Genomic DNA, 16,511 nt, shown 5'->3' with positions numbered 1-16,511 from the left:
TGCTGCCCGTCCTGGCTGGTATTTTGGTTTGTTTTGCCAAATCACTCTTTCTATTTCTTCAATGCTAAACAGAGGAGAGCTCACTGACTAGGGGAGGAGGGAGAGATGTGCTAGAAATGAAGGGAGTCTAAAAATGTATCAATTAAAAAAAGAAAAGAGGGGTGGCTAGGGGGTGCAGTGAACAGAGTACCAGCCCTGGAGTCAGGAGGACCTGACTTCAAATCCGGTCTCAGACACTTGACACTTACTAATCATGTGACCTTGGGCAAGTCACTTAACCCCAGTTGCCCTGCCTTCCCCCCTCCAAAAAGAAAAAAAAAGAAAAGAGAAAAACAGCATCAGGATAGAAGAGGAGAGGAAGGCATTGGGATCATTCATCCAGCAAACACCGGCTCAGAGCCTGCAGGGTCCCATGAGGGGTGGCTGGATGCCAGGCCAAAGGCGAGGCCTAGATGAACCTCCAGGGTCCCCACCCTGGTGGAACTTAACTGAGGCCCCCGAGAACTGGCTTCTTCCTAGGGAGGTTATTTGGGTTGGAGGCTGAGGGCTAAAACTCCTGTCCAAAAGGGGAGGGCGGTATGGGCTGGGCCTCTGTGGACTCTGGACCTCATCCTGCTCCCAACATGCAGAATGGCGCCACCCCCCATCCTTCAAAGTTCAGCTCCAAGGCCGCTCCTCCATGAAGCCTTCCCTGAGCTGCCCAGGGAATAACCCATCTCCACTCACTGCAGCACTGTTTACACCTCTCTCATGCACCATAGCATGTGAATGTATGAAGTAATGGGGGGCAGAGTATAAGGACATTGAACAACTGCCTTCGGGTGTCTGGGGGCCATTGATGGGGAGAGGGGTTAGCCTGGTTCTGCCTGGCACAAGGGGCTGCCTTGGGAGGTGGTGAGCTCCCTGTCCCCAGAGATGCATGAGCAGAGACTGGCCAGTCACTTGCCAAGGATGTTACAGAGCGGATTCCTGCTCAGGCTGGACTAGTGCAATGCAGGCCGCTGGCCGTGTGACCGTGTGTCTTGGACAAGCTAGAGAAGGGAAGCTGGGTCCCCCAGCGCCACCGCCGCAGGGGCCAGCCCAGAGCAGGCCCCTCCCTTCCTACAAAATGAGTTGATGGAGGCCTTGAGGACAGGCTGCCAGCCCACTCACTTGTACGTCTGGTAGCTGTTCCGCACTCGGATGCCTCCTTTGATGAAGCTCACCATGTTCTCGTCCTGCAGGAGGGAGAAGCCATCAGCTACCAAGGAGGGGCACAGGCTTGTGTGGGGATAGAAGACCAGTGAGGATTTGGGAAGGAGGTTAATGCCAGAAAAGGCAGTCACAGCGTCACACAGGATGGGACGGGCCCCTCCAAAGGGCCTCATCCCCAGGCTGACCACAGAGGACAAATTGCCTCCACCACAGAAATGCTGGGCCCAACTACCAAGTCTTGGGAACAGAGGAGCAAACCGAGGCCCAGAGAGGTCATGGGACTTGTCCAGGGTCACACAGGTAACTGGCAAGGTGGAGATTTGGAACTGAGGCCTCTGACTCCAGTCAATGATGCTCGGGCCCAGGCCTGGCACCAGAGATGGCCACAAGAAACTCCCAGCATCACTTGTGGCATGGGGACTGTTAGGCACACAGGGGTGTGGGTAGGAAGGGGCCCTCACCCAGGACAAGGAGGACAGTGGCCCCCAGCCTACCTGCAGGAAGGTCAGAGCAGCTCTCTGCAGGAGGCACTCAGCATAGCATACTTCAGCATGAATTTCTTCTGGGGGAAAGAAAACCACAGGCCGGAGGTGGGTGGGTCTGTGCATCCCAGTGGGGCTACCCTCCCCGCCCCCAGCGGGCTGTGCCCCACATCACCCCAGCCCCCAGAGGGGCTGCCCTCCCCGCCCCCAGCGGGCCATGCCCCACATCACCCCAGACTGCAGGGGGCTGTGCCCCATGGGATGGTGTGAGGGGAGCCCCACATCACCCCAGTCCCCAGCAGGGCTGCTCCCTGTCCCTGGCTCTGCCAAGGCCTGGGGACCCTTAGGGAAGGAGGCTGGGGGCGTGATTTCTGATGTCCATGTCACATGGACTGGGGTCCTGGGTACTAGGGAGGGTGGAAACCCAAGGGAAGCTCTACAGGTAAGTCAGGTACTTCCCCAAATCAGAGTAACAAGTCGCTAATGATGACAATAATAATGTTCATGTAGCACTCTCTGGGTATAAAAAAGGAACTTTGCAAACAGCAGCTCATTTGGACCTCCTAGCAAGCAGAGGAAGAACAAAAGGACCCTGATCCCCATTTTACAGAGGAGGAAACTGAGGCCACAAGCAGTCATTGATAACCAGTCATGGGATTGTAGAGCTTAGGGCCTTCACCTCACAGATGAGGAAACGTGCCCAGAGAGGGGGTGGGAGGGCCAGGATGCCAGCCCAGGCCTCTGCCTCCCCTGGCACCGAGGTACTTTCTGGTGGACACAGCCAGCCTCACTCCCACGTCTCCACTTGCCCCCTCTCTGGTGTCTCTGAAGATGTGGCTGTTTCTCAACCAGAGCCCTTTGTTAAAAAGGACCAGTGCACATCCGACCCAGGCCCCCCTCTTACAGAAGGGGAAACTGAGGCCCAGGGGAGTTAAGGGGCTGGCCCATGGCCATGTAGCATCAGAAACTGGACCATTAGTTTTCTCTTACCAATAACAACAAACAGCAACAATAACAGATTCACAGAGTTAGAAGTGACCTCAGAGGTGGTCCCGGGCCCAGCAAGGGGCCATCTGGCCGGCCCTCTCATTGCTAGGAAGTCTGTCCTAACCCCACAGCTCTCTACCAGGCTCCCCAAGTCTCCAGGAGAAACATTCCTTTAATTGTTCCCTCCTAGACCTCACTGGAGGCCTTCCACCACGTAGGTGATTTAGGCCTCATGTCAGGAGAAACTTCTTAGCAAGCTGAGGGCTCCCACAGAGGTAGGGGCTGCCTCCCGAAAAGGAGAGTCCCCACCCCTTCGGGTCTCCAAGCAGAGGCTCAGGAACAATGCTCATTCCAATATGGGCTGGACCAGAACCTTCCTGAACTCCCTGCTGGCTCTAAGACTAACATACCCCATTAAGACAATCCGCAGACATACGGAGGCTGCCAGGCAGGGTCTCCAGGGATGAAATGACAGATCTCTGGCAATCCTGACATCCTGGGTATCACCACTGAACCCTTTCTCCATGGCCTGGGGTCATCCCAAGGTACAGGGACTAAGCACCAGGGGACCCAGATTCCAGATCTACTTTTGCCTTTCTCATCATGTGACCCCACTGGCTAAGCCCCTTCCCCTCCCTGGACCTTGGTTTTCTCAACTGGAAAACTAGACTGAATGATGTCTGCCAGGTTTGAGGGTTTGAGGGTCAGCTGAGGGGTGCTGCTAGGGCACAGAGGTGAGTGAGGGGAGAGGGGGCTGTGTGCCCCTATACACAATGGCCCCAAGCTGCTTTCTTTACACTGAGTGAGTGTGGGACCCCTAAGGTCTCCTTCCTTGCCACTAGCTGCTGCTTCTCAAGATGGGCTTCTAGAAACCTGTCTCTTTCTCTCTTCTCCAGCAGCCGATGATAATCCGCAGAGCTGGCCAAGTTTTTCAGCTCCCTAACTGCTGTGCAGACCCACCTGTAAGCCAGGGGCACTGCCACACAGAAAGAGGGACATGCATAGCTTTGTGACAGTTCTCCACTCCCAGTTCCTCAGCTGTGTTCTAGATGGCCGAGGTGGCTGGGATCCTTCCCTCTAGAAATGGGCAGCCAGCACAGCCCCAGGGCCCTGGTGGGGACCGCCTCACCTTCAGTGAACTGGTCCATGGTGGGTCGGTGCATGAGATTACTGAAGGAGCCTGCTACAGATAATTTCTTTCGGTGCCTGTGGGAAGAGAAGAGGGGTCCCAGGGCTGTGAGAGTGGGCTCCTCTGGACTGAGGCCCCTCCCAGCTCTAACATTCTCTGCTTTCATTTTCCCATGAACCTTAACGGCTTCAGCTCTAGTCAGTGCTGACACAAACTGTCAGGTGGCTGGAGCAAGTCTCTTCTCCCTCTGGGCCTCAGTTTCTCCATCTGTAAAATGAGAGGTGAGCCCACTTCTGGCACATATAACATGCTGTGAGTCCATGCCTAGGAAAAGTATCTGCCTGTCAGAGTTCCTGGGAATATCTGAGGTCATGGTCCCATATTGGCCCCTAGCACATCCCAGACCCCAGGATTCCAGCCCCATGAGGGGCTTTCATTCTCCAAGCCTCCTATAGGTGAGAGGGACTCCCAGGCCATGGCCATGCTCAACCCATCCCAGAGGCAGCCAAATGGGCCAGACACTAACGAGCTGTGTGACCCCAGGAACTGTGGCCATGGCTGGCTAGGGCGCCTGCCCGCCTCAAATCTCCCCGGCTCCAGCCTCCATTCACTGTCAGATGACTTTCCTAACGCACAGACCCGACCACTAATCCCCCCTCCTCCAGTGGTAACTCTTGCCTCGAGGACCAAATAGAAAAAGTCTCTCTTCGGTGTTTAAAACTCTTTATAGGGGCAGCTAGGCGGCACAGTGAATAGAGCACCAGTGCTGAAGTCAGAAGGACCTGAGTTCAAATTTGGCCTCAGACACTCAACACATTTACTAGCCATGTGACCTTGGGCAAGTCACTTAACCCCAACTGCCCTGTCTTCCACCCTTCCCCCCCAAAAAAAAGCAAAAAAAAAAAAAGAATTTCTCAGCATCCTGGAGAAAGTTGTTAATTACAGAAATGTTTATATGTTAAAAGTCTAGAGGGCTTCCCCAAAATGCTAATCCTAATCATCAGAGCACACACCAACAGAATGATTAGAGCAGAACTGAGACTATCTTCTGGGAAGCTGGTAGTTAAGCCTCCCTGGGGCATAAACAGGTTTGAAAGGCTGCTGGTCATTCCACATGTGTCACTGTTTGTCTTCAATTAAAGAATCAAGTCAAAAAATAAATAAATAAAACTGTATAATCTTCTTCTTGTTGAAGCTGAGTAATTTCAGACTCTCCATGACCCATTTGGGGTTTTCTTGGCAGGGGCACTGGAGCGGTTTGCCATTTCCTTCTCCAGCTCATTTTACAGAGGAGGAAACTGAGGCAGACAGGGTGACATGACTTGCCCAGGGTCACACGGCTAGGCAGTGTCTGAGGCCAGATTAGAACTCGGAAACATGAGTCTTCCTGACTCTAGGCCCAGCGCTCTGTGGCGTGCCCTAGCGCCCACCTTTATAACTGGCCCTTTCTAAACTGCTCTGTGATTCAGTGTCACTGACCTCCTTTCTGCTCTGAACAAGACCCTCCATCTCCCAACTCCAGGCGTTTTCTCTGTCTGTGCCCCCTGACTAGAATGCCCTCCCTCTTCATCTCCATCCCTGGGCTTTCTTCAGGTCCCAGGTAAAATCCCCCTTCTCCAGGCAGCCTTTCCTAATTGCCCTTAATGCCGGTGCCTGCCTCTGCTAATTATTTCCAATGTGTTCTGTCTGTCTGGAAAGCACTTAGCTGTTGGCAAGGTCCTTGAGGGCAGGGGCTGCTATCCCTTCTTTGTCTGGCCAAGGGGAGGCACTGAATAAATGCTTGTGGACAGACTGGCTGACCTCTCGGAGCCTCAGCTCCCTCATCTCCCGAAGGGCGGCTTCCAGCATTCCCCCAGCCCCTACCTCCCCTGGGGCTGAGGAATGGCGGTGGCTAAGTGACATCTTAGTTCCTCACTGCCCAAAGCAGCCAGGGAACACCACAGGGAGAGAACAGGCCTAGGAGACGGAAAGGCCTGAATTCAAATCCTGCTTTAGACCCTTACTAGCTGCATGACCCTGGAGAAGTCACCAAACCTCTCAGGGTCTGCTTCCTTATCTGAACAATGGGGGTGGGGTATCTCTTCCAGCTCCAAAGCCTCCAGTTGTTAGCACTGTGGATGAGACCCTGGACGGGTCACCAGCTCTATGCCTCAGTTGGACCATCTGTATAATGAGGAGGGGAAGGTCGGCTTCCTTCCCAAGGCTGCTCTGAGACCCTGGGACTCTGCCACTTCAAAGTCCCACATGAATCTCCCCTGATATTGGAATGAATGCCTCAAACCCAGGACGATGGTGTGTGCCACGGTGCTGCGGGTCCCAGATGAGTCCCTCGGGGAGGTCAGACGACCACAGAGAGCTACAGGAGGCTGTGTGCATTGTCAGGGCCCTGGCAGAGGCCCAGAGGGTCCTCAGAGCAGGGAGAGATGATGCTGCCGGAGGAGGGCTCGGGGACAAGGACAGGTCAGAGCCTTCCTAACCTCCAGATCACCGCATTTCCACATAAGGGGTTTCTTTGGTCAATTTTTGTATTTTATTCCACAAGTCACAGACCATCCTTGTGAGGCTTCCAAGGGGTACAGGACACCCCAGATCTAGAACATGGGGCCAAATCTAACAAGATGAAATTCATAGCGGTAAATGCAAATAAAATACATGTGGAGTCCAAGAGTCGGTGGCTGCAAGTCTGGGATGGTTTTGACAACAAGCCTGTCTGAAGAAGACCAGGGGGCTCTGATGGCTCTCCAGCTCCATATGAGTGAGGAGGGGGATGTGGATGCAGCAGGAGACGGACGGCAGACGGTACGAGGGAGGGGTTGGTTCCTCTGGCTGCAGAATGGGAAGGACACCGGCAGATGGTCCAGCGTCCGGGGAGGGCCACCAAGACGGGGAAGGGTCCTGGGTGCAGGCCACCTCATAATAATGACACACCTAGAACTCAGGATGACTTCAGAGTTTGCAAAGAGCTTTGTCGTCTCGTGACCCTCACAACAATCCTGAGAAGCTACAGAAACCGTACACGGAGGCAGGCCGCAGTGAAGCAAGCAGCCCAGGGTCAAAGAGGCAGCATTTGAACTAAGGTCTTCCCTGCTGAAGATCTAGCACCTATCCAACAGCCCCCCAGCTGTGGAGAAGGGCCTGGGGGCTTCTGTGAATGTGACGGGGCCCCGCCCCAGGAAGCCTGGTTGGGGAGCACTGGGGGAGTCAGGCAAGGCCTTCTGGAGGTGACCTCTGAACTGAGCCCAAAAGTAAGCCAGGAAACAGGTGAGGAGGGAGCGAGTTCTAGGCATGGGGGCAGCCAGGACAAAGGCCTAGAAGAACGAGGATCCTCGAGGAGGCCCCAAGGCTGGATCATGGAGTAGGGGACACCGGGAGGCTAGAAAGGGGCCTGTGGCCAGAAGCCCCAAGTCCAGGTCTCACCTCCTGGCTGTGTGACCCTGGGCAAGGCCCAGCCCTGCTGAGCCTCAGTCTCCTTATCTGTAAAAAGGGCACAATAGTAACAGGGCTACTGCCCCAGAGTGTCAGGAGGCTCAGAGGACAGAGTGCAGGTAAAAGAGCTTTGCAAACCTTCGAGGGCTAGCAGCGAGGCCAGGGCCTGAACAGTCGGGGCCCCCTCCATGGTCCAGATCCCACTCTTTTGGCAGCTTAGAGCCCCAGGGCTACTCGGAGCACTTGGATGTGAAGTGATCTGCCCAGGGTCACACACACATATGTCCTGCCTGGGTCAGGCACGACTCGAACCCAGGCCTTCTGAGCTCTGAAGCCAGTGCCTTAGCCTCGGCAGCGTGGTGGACAGAACAACAGTCCCGAGGTCAGGAGGACCTGGGTTTAAATCCCATCTTAGACACTTACTAGCTCTGGGACCCTGGGCAAGTCACCCAATTTGCCTCAGTTTCCTCATCTGTAAAATGGGGATGACAGCCCCTATCTCCCAGGTTTGATGTGAGCGTCAAATGATAATGTTTGTAAAGAGTGCCACACAGCCTGGCACATAGTAGGTGCTCTAAAAACACTAGTTATTATCATGCTGTCTTTATGCAAACCCTAACGGGACACAGACACGTCGTTCACTGGGATGATTACTGGCTGAGCCTCAGCTTCCCGGGCTGTCACAGCAGGGTGCTGGGCCCTACCAACTTGGAGAGTCGATTGTGAATTGAACGTTCAGCATTCACACCTGCAAAATCAGGTTTTGCGCCTCACATCCAGTTTGACTGTTTCCCTGATTTCCTAGACTTAAGAAAGCGTGAACAACACAGGTTAAACTTTGAAGCATACCCTGCCTTTCTGGACAGCTGGTTGTTAAACATTTACTAGCAGCCCCATCTATAAATAGGTGTCACCATGAGGAAGGAGCCCTGCAGGCCTGGGAGGGAGCTGCTATTTACATCATCTGCCCGGGGCACTAGCTCTTCTTTCCTGGGGTGCCCAGTGCGCTCATAGCTGCAGGCCACCTCCCATCTGGCTCCAGGAGGTAACTCATGACATGAATGACCCCAGGACCAGCTTCCTGCTGATCAGGAAGGCTTTAATGAATTTCATCAGCAAACAGCTCTGCCCTAGTGTGGGAGAAAGGAGGCAGTGACTCCCAGCTTGCCAGGCAACCACTGCCCCTGCCCAGGAGCTGGCCTGGGGGTGGTTTCCTGGGCTGGTGCTCACAGCTGGAGGCCTGGCAGAGACAGAAGGATCAGGACTGCCTTTTGCCCAAACCACTGCAGCCCCACAGAAGCCTCAGGAAGGCCCTTAGGGTTCACCCCACCTCACCCCCTCATTTCACAGAAGAGGCCCAGAGGAGATAAGCAAACTGGCCACGGAGCAGGGCAGGAACGGGAGCCCAAACCGAGAGCCTGTACTGGCCTGCTTCCCTAGGCCTGAGACCCTGAGGGGCCTGGGTCATTATCCGGCTGGCATTCAGCACAGCGCAGGAGTTTAATAAATGCTCCCTGACTGATTACTCATCTTCCTCCTGCTAGAGTCCCCTTAACAATCCTCAGCCAACAAGCATTTATTAAGCTCTTACGTGTGTCTCATAGGCAGCCGTCCAGCAGGTGCGGGACCACCTCCAGCAATGCTGACCTCACCCTTCCAAAGCAGCCACAGGAATCCCATGAGTTCTGAGCTGAAATCCACACACCAGGAAGTGCCACCCCTCTGCCCTCTGGGACCAGTCTGAATAAGCCCTGACGACAGCCCTGCTGCCCTGAGTCTTGTCTTGTCTCTCTGGGGTTAAACACTCCCAGCTCCTTCAGCAAAGCCTCCCAGCCAAACAAAGGAAGAAAGGAATACTGATCACAGTCAGTTTCTGTAAAACAAGGGGACTAGATGAGAACGGCTCTGCCTCTGGAGCCGTGATCCAGTTTGCTAGTGTCCTTCCTAAACTGGCGCTCGGAACGCAGCACAGTATGTCCCTGGACGGGGCCAAGCAGCGTCCAGTGGGGTCATCAGCCCTTCCTGGTGGAGACTGTGCCTCCCATAGCAGCTGAGGCCTTCTTTTTTTAGTTGCCACCCCGTGCTTACAAGCCCCTTGCAAGGCTCAGATCTTTTCCAAAAGATCTTTTCCAAACTGCCTGCCTCGACCCATCACTGAATCTGCAAAACTGACTCCATTGATCTCCTCAGACTTGACCCACGCTGCAGCTGCCCTGCACCTGCCACCCAGGGTGCTAAGTGCCTCTCCCAGGTTTTTGCCAGGTCTGCTACAGCGGAGTGGGAAGAACACAGAATCTGGAATCCAGGGACGCGGGTTTGACCTGCTGCACTAGTGACCTTGGGCAGGTCTTTTCCCATTCTGGGCCTTGGTTTTCTCCCTTATAATAGGAGAGAGTAGATGAAGGTAACTGCATATGGCATCCAGATCTATCCTAGGCCCTATTTCCCTTCATCCAAGACTTATTTCACTCTCCTACCCTCCCTGTTTCAATGTTCCAGAAGCCCTGCTCACTAAGCCATGCCCCAGCCTCTGTTTGGCTCTTTCTTGCCTCTGGGCCTTTGCATGGGCCATACCCTCTGCCTAGAATGCCCCCCTTCCTTACCTCTGTCCAAATCCTCCTCCAAACCTTAGCTCAGGCCCTGCCTCCTCTATGAAGCCTCCCCTGATTCACCTTGATCCAAGGGAATGGTGTCCCTTCCTCTTCAAATTTTCTTGGAGCACTTTAGGATTCTTGACCTTGTATCATGTCCAGGAGCTTTGTCTGTCTCTCCCAGGAGACTCTGAGCTCCCTGAGGGCAGGGCCTGTACTATTCTGCATCTCAGTTTCCCCAGTACTGAGTACAGGGCCCTGCACACAGTAGGCATTCACTAAATGTTGGCTGAATTGAGTCAAACTGCCTGGAACCCCAAAACGTCTCTATAGCCCAGTCAGGACATTTTTCCCTTACAAGGAGCTATTCTTGAATGAACTCCAGATGGCTCAGCCATCAGCAAAGAAAGGTGGAACCCTGGGCAGAGCCAGAACTAGGTAGGGCAGTCAGAGATCTGCCCTAGGGCAAGGATAACATTTACACTTGTTCTGGGGCACAGAAACAGCCTAGCATAATGGCTACCTATTAAAATAACTGACTTTAATTAGTTGGGTGTTAGACTGCAGCCCTGAGGCCTCCCTCCCTACCCTGCCATGAGGGGCTGGAACCCCAGGTTTCACACCCCACCTGAGTTTGTCTTGAAAAGCTGATTTGTGGGCACATTTCATGCAGCCTGTGTCAGGCACCATTACTATTCGCAGCTCTGACCATTGGCATCTCATGGGGACAGCCATGGGAGGCAGAGACTGTAGGCTCTAAGCCTACAGCAAACAGCAAAGGCAAGGCAAGGGAGCAAGGCAAAGGGGTGAGCTTCTGGCTGCAGGCTGGGACCAAGTGTCTTGGGGATTTCAGGCATGGTGACTGTCAGTGAGAATAAAGAGGGTTTTGATCCAGTGGGGTTTTTATTTCCTCTGATATCACATCCCTGGGCAGCTGTCTAATTTGCCTCTGTAGAGGGTCAGTCTTATGGGAAGCGTGAAACGTTAGAGTTGGAGGGGCGCCTGCCATGACCCTTCACACTACCCTGCAACAAGAAACCCTTCCCCCCCCACTCCCCCCACTCCCCCCACTCCCCACTCCTTACTTCTGACACAGGGTCTGGGCCTCCTTCATCATGTTGCAGGCGTTCAGGATGTCCTGGGGGTCAAACGTCATCATGGCTTGCATTTCTAGGATGGTGGCATATGTCAGGGAGTGGTACATGCTCTCCTTGGTTCTGTGGGGAAACAAAGAAGGTAGAAACTATGAGAAGCCAGCGGGGGTGGGCCTGGCTCTGACCTAGGGCTTAAGGACATGCAGCCAGCAGTAAGAGCTCTCACCAGCATCATAGTGGGAGGTCTGTAGAGGGCTTCAAGTGCATTATCTTGCTGTATCTCCTCTGAGCCTCTCCACCCCCCTTCAAGGTCGGTGCTGTTAGGATCCCCATGTTACAGATGGTGAAACTGAGGCAAACAGAGGCAACACAGCTCTGAAGCATCTGAGGCTGGACTGGAACTGAGTTTTCCTGACTCCAGAGAAAGTCTAGCTGAGAGGGCAGGAGACGTGAAAAGAGAATATTTGGGACCAGAGCCATGGAGAGTGAAGGAGAGTGTATTAAGGGCTTATTCTGTGCCAAGCAGTAACAGGATCACACAAGCAGCATGTTCTAGTGAAGAGGGACCTAGTTGGGAGCCCACAGAGCTGGGTTCAAGTCCTTCCACATTTATCAGAGTCTCTGGGGCCCTGCCCACTCTAGCTCTTAGGTCCATGTGACCCCCTCGCAGCTCTGACTTCGTATCTCAGTAGCAGAGCCAGAGCTTGGGTATGGATGTCACGCTCTTGAACCCCACCAGGACTGAGCATTGTGAGTCCCAGAGGAAGGGCGCCTGGGCCAAGTCTTTGGGGGCAAGGAAGATGCAAGCGTCTCTCAGGGGCTCCCATTCTCCCCCCAGTCATCCTGGCTCAGAAGGGACCTCAGAAGCCATCTAGCTCATTCCACCATTCTACAAAGGAGGAAACTGAGGCCCAGAAGGAGGAAGTGATTTGTCTCAGGTCACACAGACAAGATCTGAACCCAGCCCTCTGAACAGGACCTTCTTGTCTTTCCTCTCTCCCTCACACACCCCCTGACATTTCCCAAGCTCCCAAGTCCATGCCTGCTCTCCCACCTGTCACCACCACCCCACTGGCCCAGCCCTCTCCCTACTTCAGGGCCTGGGGTCTAGCCTTGGTTCTGCCCCCAAGTCTACTAGGGCTGCTGTCTTCACAGCCTGGCCCAAGTTAAGTAACTTGCCCAGAATCACAGCTAGTTTTTTGTGTGGGTGTTAAGCGTCTGAGGCTGGAACCAAACTTGGTCCTTCTTACTCCAGGGCCCGCACTTTACTCGCTGCGCCACCTAGCCACCCCTAGCCCGAGGATTCTAATCCCGCTCTGACAGCGGAAGCTCTCTGGCGGCCAGGCCGGGGCCCTCCCCCCTCCCCCCCCCCACTGCTTCCTCCTACTAGGTGAAGGTTTGGGGGTGGGGAGGCAGCACCCCAGGCAGCCCTGCCCCATCCCTAAGGCTCTGCCTGCCCCATGTGTACAGAACAAACAGAAACTAGTTTGTTTAGCTTCAGCCACCAGACATGAGCCTCACCCACTGAGGGGCCCCACCCAGGGGCCCCGGGACCTCAGGACCCCAGGCGGCCATCCCCACAGTGTCCAAGGGCCAGGCCAGAGCCTCTGGGAATAGCCTGAGAAGTCTCTGCAAGACCTTCTTGACCTGGGACACCCACCCCAGGCTCTCTGTCCCCCAGCTAGAGATAATTCTTCTCACCAACCCTTGGCAATGCAATGGATTGGAAGACCTGGGTTCTGATCCTGCCTCAGATAACTTACTGGCTACAGTACGGCCCTGGGCCAGGTACTTCACTGTGCCTTAGCCTCAGTTTCCTTATATATCAGGTCTGTCCATCCAGCCCAGGCTCTTCCCTGAGCATCTGTCTCCCCTTCAAAGTCCCATCAACATACTGAACGCCATATGTCCAGCATGTAAAGAGGGAAATTGAGGTGGGATGTCAAAACCAAGTTACTTCCTAACAAGGAGAGCTGTCCCAGTGTGGAACAGGCTCCTCCTCACTGTCAGTCTTCCGGCAGGGGTTGGATGGCCCACCAGTGGGAGTGCTGCAGTAGCCACTTGTTTTTCTGATCTGAGGAGGCCAGATGGCCCCTGGGCCTGTCTCCTTCCAGGACCCAGAGCCACAAGGGCCAAACCCCTTATTTTACTATGAGGAAACAGGGTCATATAGGCTGGACCTCATACCCAGGCCGTGCGGCCTTCACAGACCCTCAGATTCCCAATGGGATCCCCCAAGGAGGCCTGCTTTGGTCATCCTTACTCAGCAGGCCTGGAGAGAGGCAAGAGCCTGTGAACTGGGCCCTGGCCCCAGCACAGGTCTGACCAAGGCAGGCCCTTGAGCTCCTGTTACCTCCATGTAACCCCACCTACCCTTCCAGCCTGATTTCAAATCATTCCCCTTCGTGGACTCCACATGGATGTCCCCCAAACTCGACACTATCTCCCACTCCTCCCCTGTGCCTTTGGCCAGGCTGTGCCCCCTCCCTGGGATGCCCTCCTTCCATATCTCAGTCCCCCTTCAAAGCTAAGCTCAGCTGCTGCCTCCTCCTTGAAGCCTTCCCTGGTCTCCCCCAGTATCAGTGTCCCCTCCCTACTGCACTTTATTTAGCTGTCCATGTACCCATGTATCTTTCTCTGCCTGGGAGAATAGAAGCTCCTTGTGGGCAGGGATGAATGCCTTCTGGTCTTTGTCTCCCCAGAGCCTTGTGCAAGGCCTGGCATGCAGTAGGTGCTTCCAAGATGCTTGCTGGGCTTCTCCCTCCCTCCTCTCCTCTCACTTGGAACCAGGACAAGCCAGAGCTGGAAGGGCCCTCAAGAAGCCTTCCATGGGGAAACAGGGGAAACAGGAGGGGAGGGGCTCATGGAAAGCCATACACGGGAGGTTAAGAAGTCATGGTGAATGGGGCCCAGCTCTCCAAGCAAGCTCTTCCTACTATGATTTCATTCATAGACTAAAAATAAGTAGACTGAACATTCGCAAACAAATCAAAAACCAAAGAAACTCCATTAGACTAATATGCATGTGATTGTTCCCCCCTGGAGTAAACAGTCCTTAGTGGAAAAACCAGTCCTTCCCCTGGTAGGAAGCAGCTGCCAAAACCGTCTGTGGGGCATGGTTTATAAGAGGGTGCCAGCCAACCACGGCACCTACCCAAGACAGGCTGGGAAAGAGCCCGGAGCTTGTAACCGGAAGGCTGGGCTTTTCTCTCCAAGCCCTGGCATATACTCCCTGGGAATGTGCAAAAGGGTCACGTCTGCCTCTGGGCCTCAGTTTCCCCATCCATAAAACAGGGGCCACCGCACCTGCCTCACTTAGTGATTTCCTCAGCATAGTGAGGAAAGAGCTTTGGGAATCTTCAGGGTGGAGGAGTGGGAGCAGGCATGGTTGCTAGGGCCTAACCATGGTGAGTGGGGAGCAGAATTTCAGACCAGCAGCCCTGGCCCCAGCCCCACCCCCACCCCACAAGAGTCTACTAGACCAAGGCCCTTCTGTTTCCCCACTTGCTTCTCTTTTTCCATCTTTCTTAGCATCCCTGCTACTAGAAGGTCTGTCCCTTCCCCTTCTTTCCCCTCCTTGGCCTCAGGTCAATCCCTGGGAAGAAGAGAGTCCTGGCAAGGGGCCTGCCCCCAAAGACAGGAAAGGCTCCTTCTGGAAGTCCCTGGAGTTTCCCAACCTCAGGCAGAGGCCCAGAGGCAACACGTGGTCCCAGCAGACCCCAGAGATAAACCAGATCCAAGATCCAGGACCAGGAGGGACCAGAGAGATCACTTAGTCCTGCTGCCTTATTTTAAAGATAGGGAAACTGAGACCCAGGAAGGTGAAGAAGTCATCACAGAGCCAGAAGGACCCTGAGAGGCCATCTAGTCCAGCTCCCTGATTTTACAGATGAGGAAACTGAGGCCCCTGGAGGTCAGATCTCTTTTCTAGGGCCCCACAGCTAGTAAGCAGCAAAGCTGGAATATGAACCCAGGTCCTTTGATGCCAAGTACAGTGTGGTTGGCCTTTGTGTGCCGAAGTCATGCTCCTTCTCTGTCTTAGCCCCCATTACAGAAAAGGCACTTACAAAGCACTGAGATCTGCCAGCACCCTACACACATCCAGCCTCACCTCACCCCCAGACAGACTATGCTGAGGGTCTGATTGTACAGGTGGGCCGCACACGGGGCAGCCTCCAATGCCACTAGAATCAGATGAAAGTGAAATCAGGAAATATTAAACAAAATAAATAAAAGTACAATAGAACATGGGTAGCTTGGCACTCTAAAGCTAAGTCAATATGTGAGCCCAAGGGGGTGCGGATGTACCGGTCAATGCCCTTCCTTTGTATCTGATGCTCTGCTGTAACACAAACCCTCCGGTCACGGATCAGCCCCAGGAGGGCCCATGCCCCGGCTCCCTTAGCCTCTCAAGGACCTTGGATTCTTCCCACTCTCCTACTCACTGGCTGCACAAGGACGGAGAATGTCAGAAAAGTGTGCTGACTGGGCCCTTGGACTTGAGGTTACAGCATCGCCCCTGGCCCTCACTGTGCGAGACAGTCCCTTCACACCGCACTCACCAAAGCAGATTTTCCAAACCTTTTTGTCTCTTCTGGGAATTCCTAGGGCTCCCCTTCCCTGTGCCCTCAGATTAAAGCCTTTTCTCCATTTCACTGACAAAGTTTACTAAGAGCTTCCTCTTCTCCCCTCCTCCTCAATCACATCTCCCAGATGCCCCTGCCCCAACCTCCACCTCCCCGTCTCACAGACTCAGGGGCCCTTCTCCTCGCCAAGGTGAGCCCTCCACGTGCACAAGGGACCTTGTTCCATCCCATCTTCTCCAGACGATAGCCCCCTCTACCATCCCCACTCTCTCATCTGTCTTCAGTCTCTCCCTGTCCTGGCTGCTTCCTCCTGCCTACAAACACATCCCTGGCTCCCCATTCTTGATGGTTCATCCAAAGCAGCAAGTCTTCATCTCCTCCCTTTGGGGCCAACATCCTCTGGAAGGCTGCAGAGCAACTGCCTCTCTTCCCTCTCCACTCACGGTGTGGTTTCCTACCTCATCATGCCCCCCAGAGTGCCCTCCCCAAAGTTACCAGGGCTCTGTTAGCTGCCAAATCCAATGGCCTCGCCTCAGTCCTCATTCTTCCTGACCCCTCTGAAGCCTCTGACACCATCCATCACCCTCTCCTCCTGGATTCTCTCTCTGTTGTGTCTCTGTCTCTCTGTCTCTCCCTGTCTCACTCTCTTCCACTCTGTGTCTCTGTCTCTCCCTTTCCTTCCCCCATCTCTCTCTCTCTCTCTCCTCCCCCCTCCATCTCTCTCTCTCCCTCTCTTTCCCTGTCTCCCTCTCTCTCTCTCCGTCTCTCCCTGTCTAACTCTCTTCCTCTTTCTCTCCCTCTCCTTCTCCCCCCTACATCTCTGTCTGTCTCTGTCTCCCTCTCCTTCTCCCCCCTCCATATCTCTCTCTGTCTCCATCTCTCTCTCTGTCTCTCTCTCCCCCCGTCTCTCTCTCTCTGTCTCCATCTCTCTCTCTCTGTCTCTCTCTCCCCCCTCCTCTCTCTGTCTCTGTCTGTCTCTCTCTTTCTCTCTCCTCCCTTCCCTCCTCTCCCCTCTCCCCTCC

The 16,511-nt window shown here is 54.4% G+C and overlaps 1 protein-coding gene across 4 annotated transcripts in view; it reads right to left on the bottom strand.

Annotated features, from left to right (window-relative positions):
• Positions 1 to 16,511, bottom strand: part of LOC138164993 (tetratricopeptide repeat protein 39A-like) — a 66,156-nt gene that overhangs the window by 20,684 nt on the left and 28,961 nt on the right. For 3 of the 4 annotated variants that reach the window (XM_069093025.1, XM_069093027.1, XM_069093029.1), the window contains 4 exons: positions 10,895 to 11,026; positions 3,793 to 3,869; positions 1,689 to 1,756; positions 1,153 to 1,217 (listed from right to left, as the gene is read on the bottom strand). In XM_069093025.1, coding sequence (XP_068949126.1) covers positions 1,153 to 1,217; positions 1,689 to 1,756; positions 3,793 to 3,869; positions 10,895 to 11,026 — 342 coding nt within the window. The remainder of the gene's footprint in view (positions 1 to 1,152; positions 1,218 to 1,688; positions 1,757 to 3,792; positions 3,870 to 10,894; positions 11,027 to 16,511) is intronic. The other variant, XM_069093028.1, reaches the window with a different exon arrangement.

Source organism: Petaurus breviceps, unplaced genomic scaffold, assembly GCF_028583685.1.
Source record: "Petaurus breviceps papuanus isolate PSGF00001 unplaced genomic scaffold, PetGlider_PUasm1.0 207, whole genome shotgun sequence".
NCBI classification, from domain to species: Eukaryota; Metazoa; Chordata; class Mammalia; order Diprotodontia; family Petauridae; genus Petaurus; species Petaurus breviceps.
Note: the sequence above shows the minus strand (reverse complement) of the source record. Positions and strands in the feature narration are given on the sequence as shown.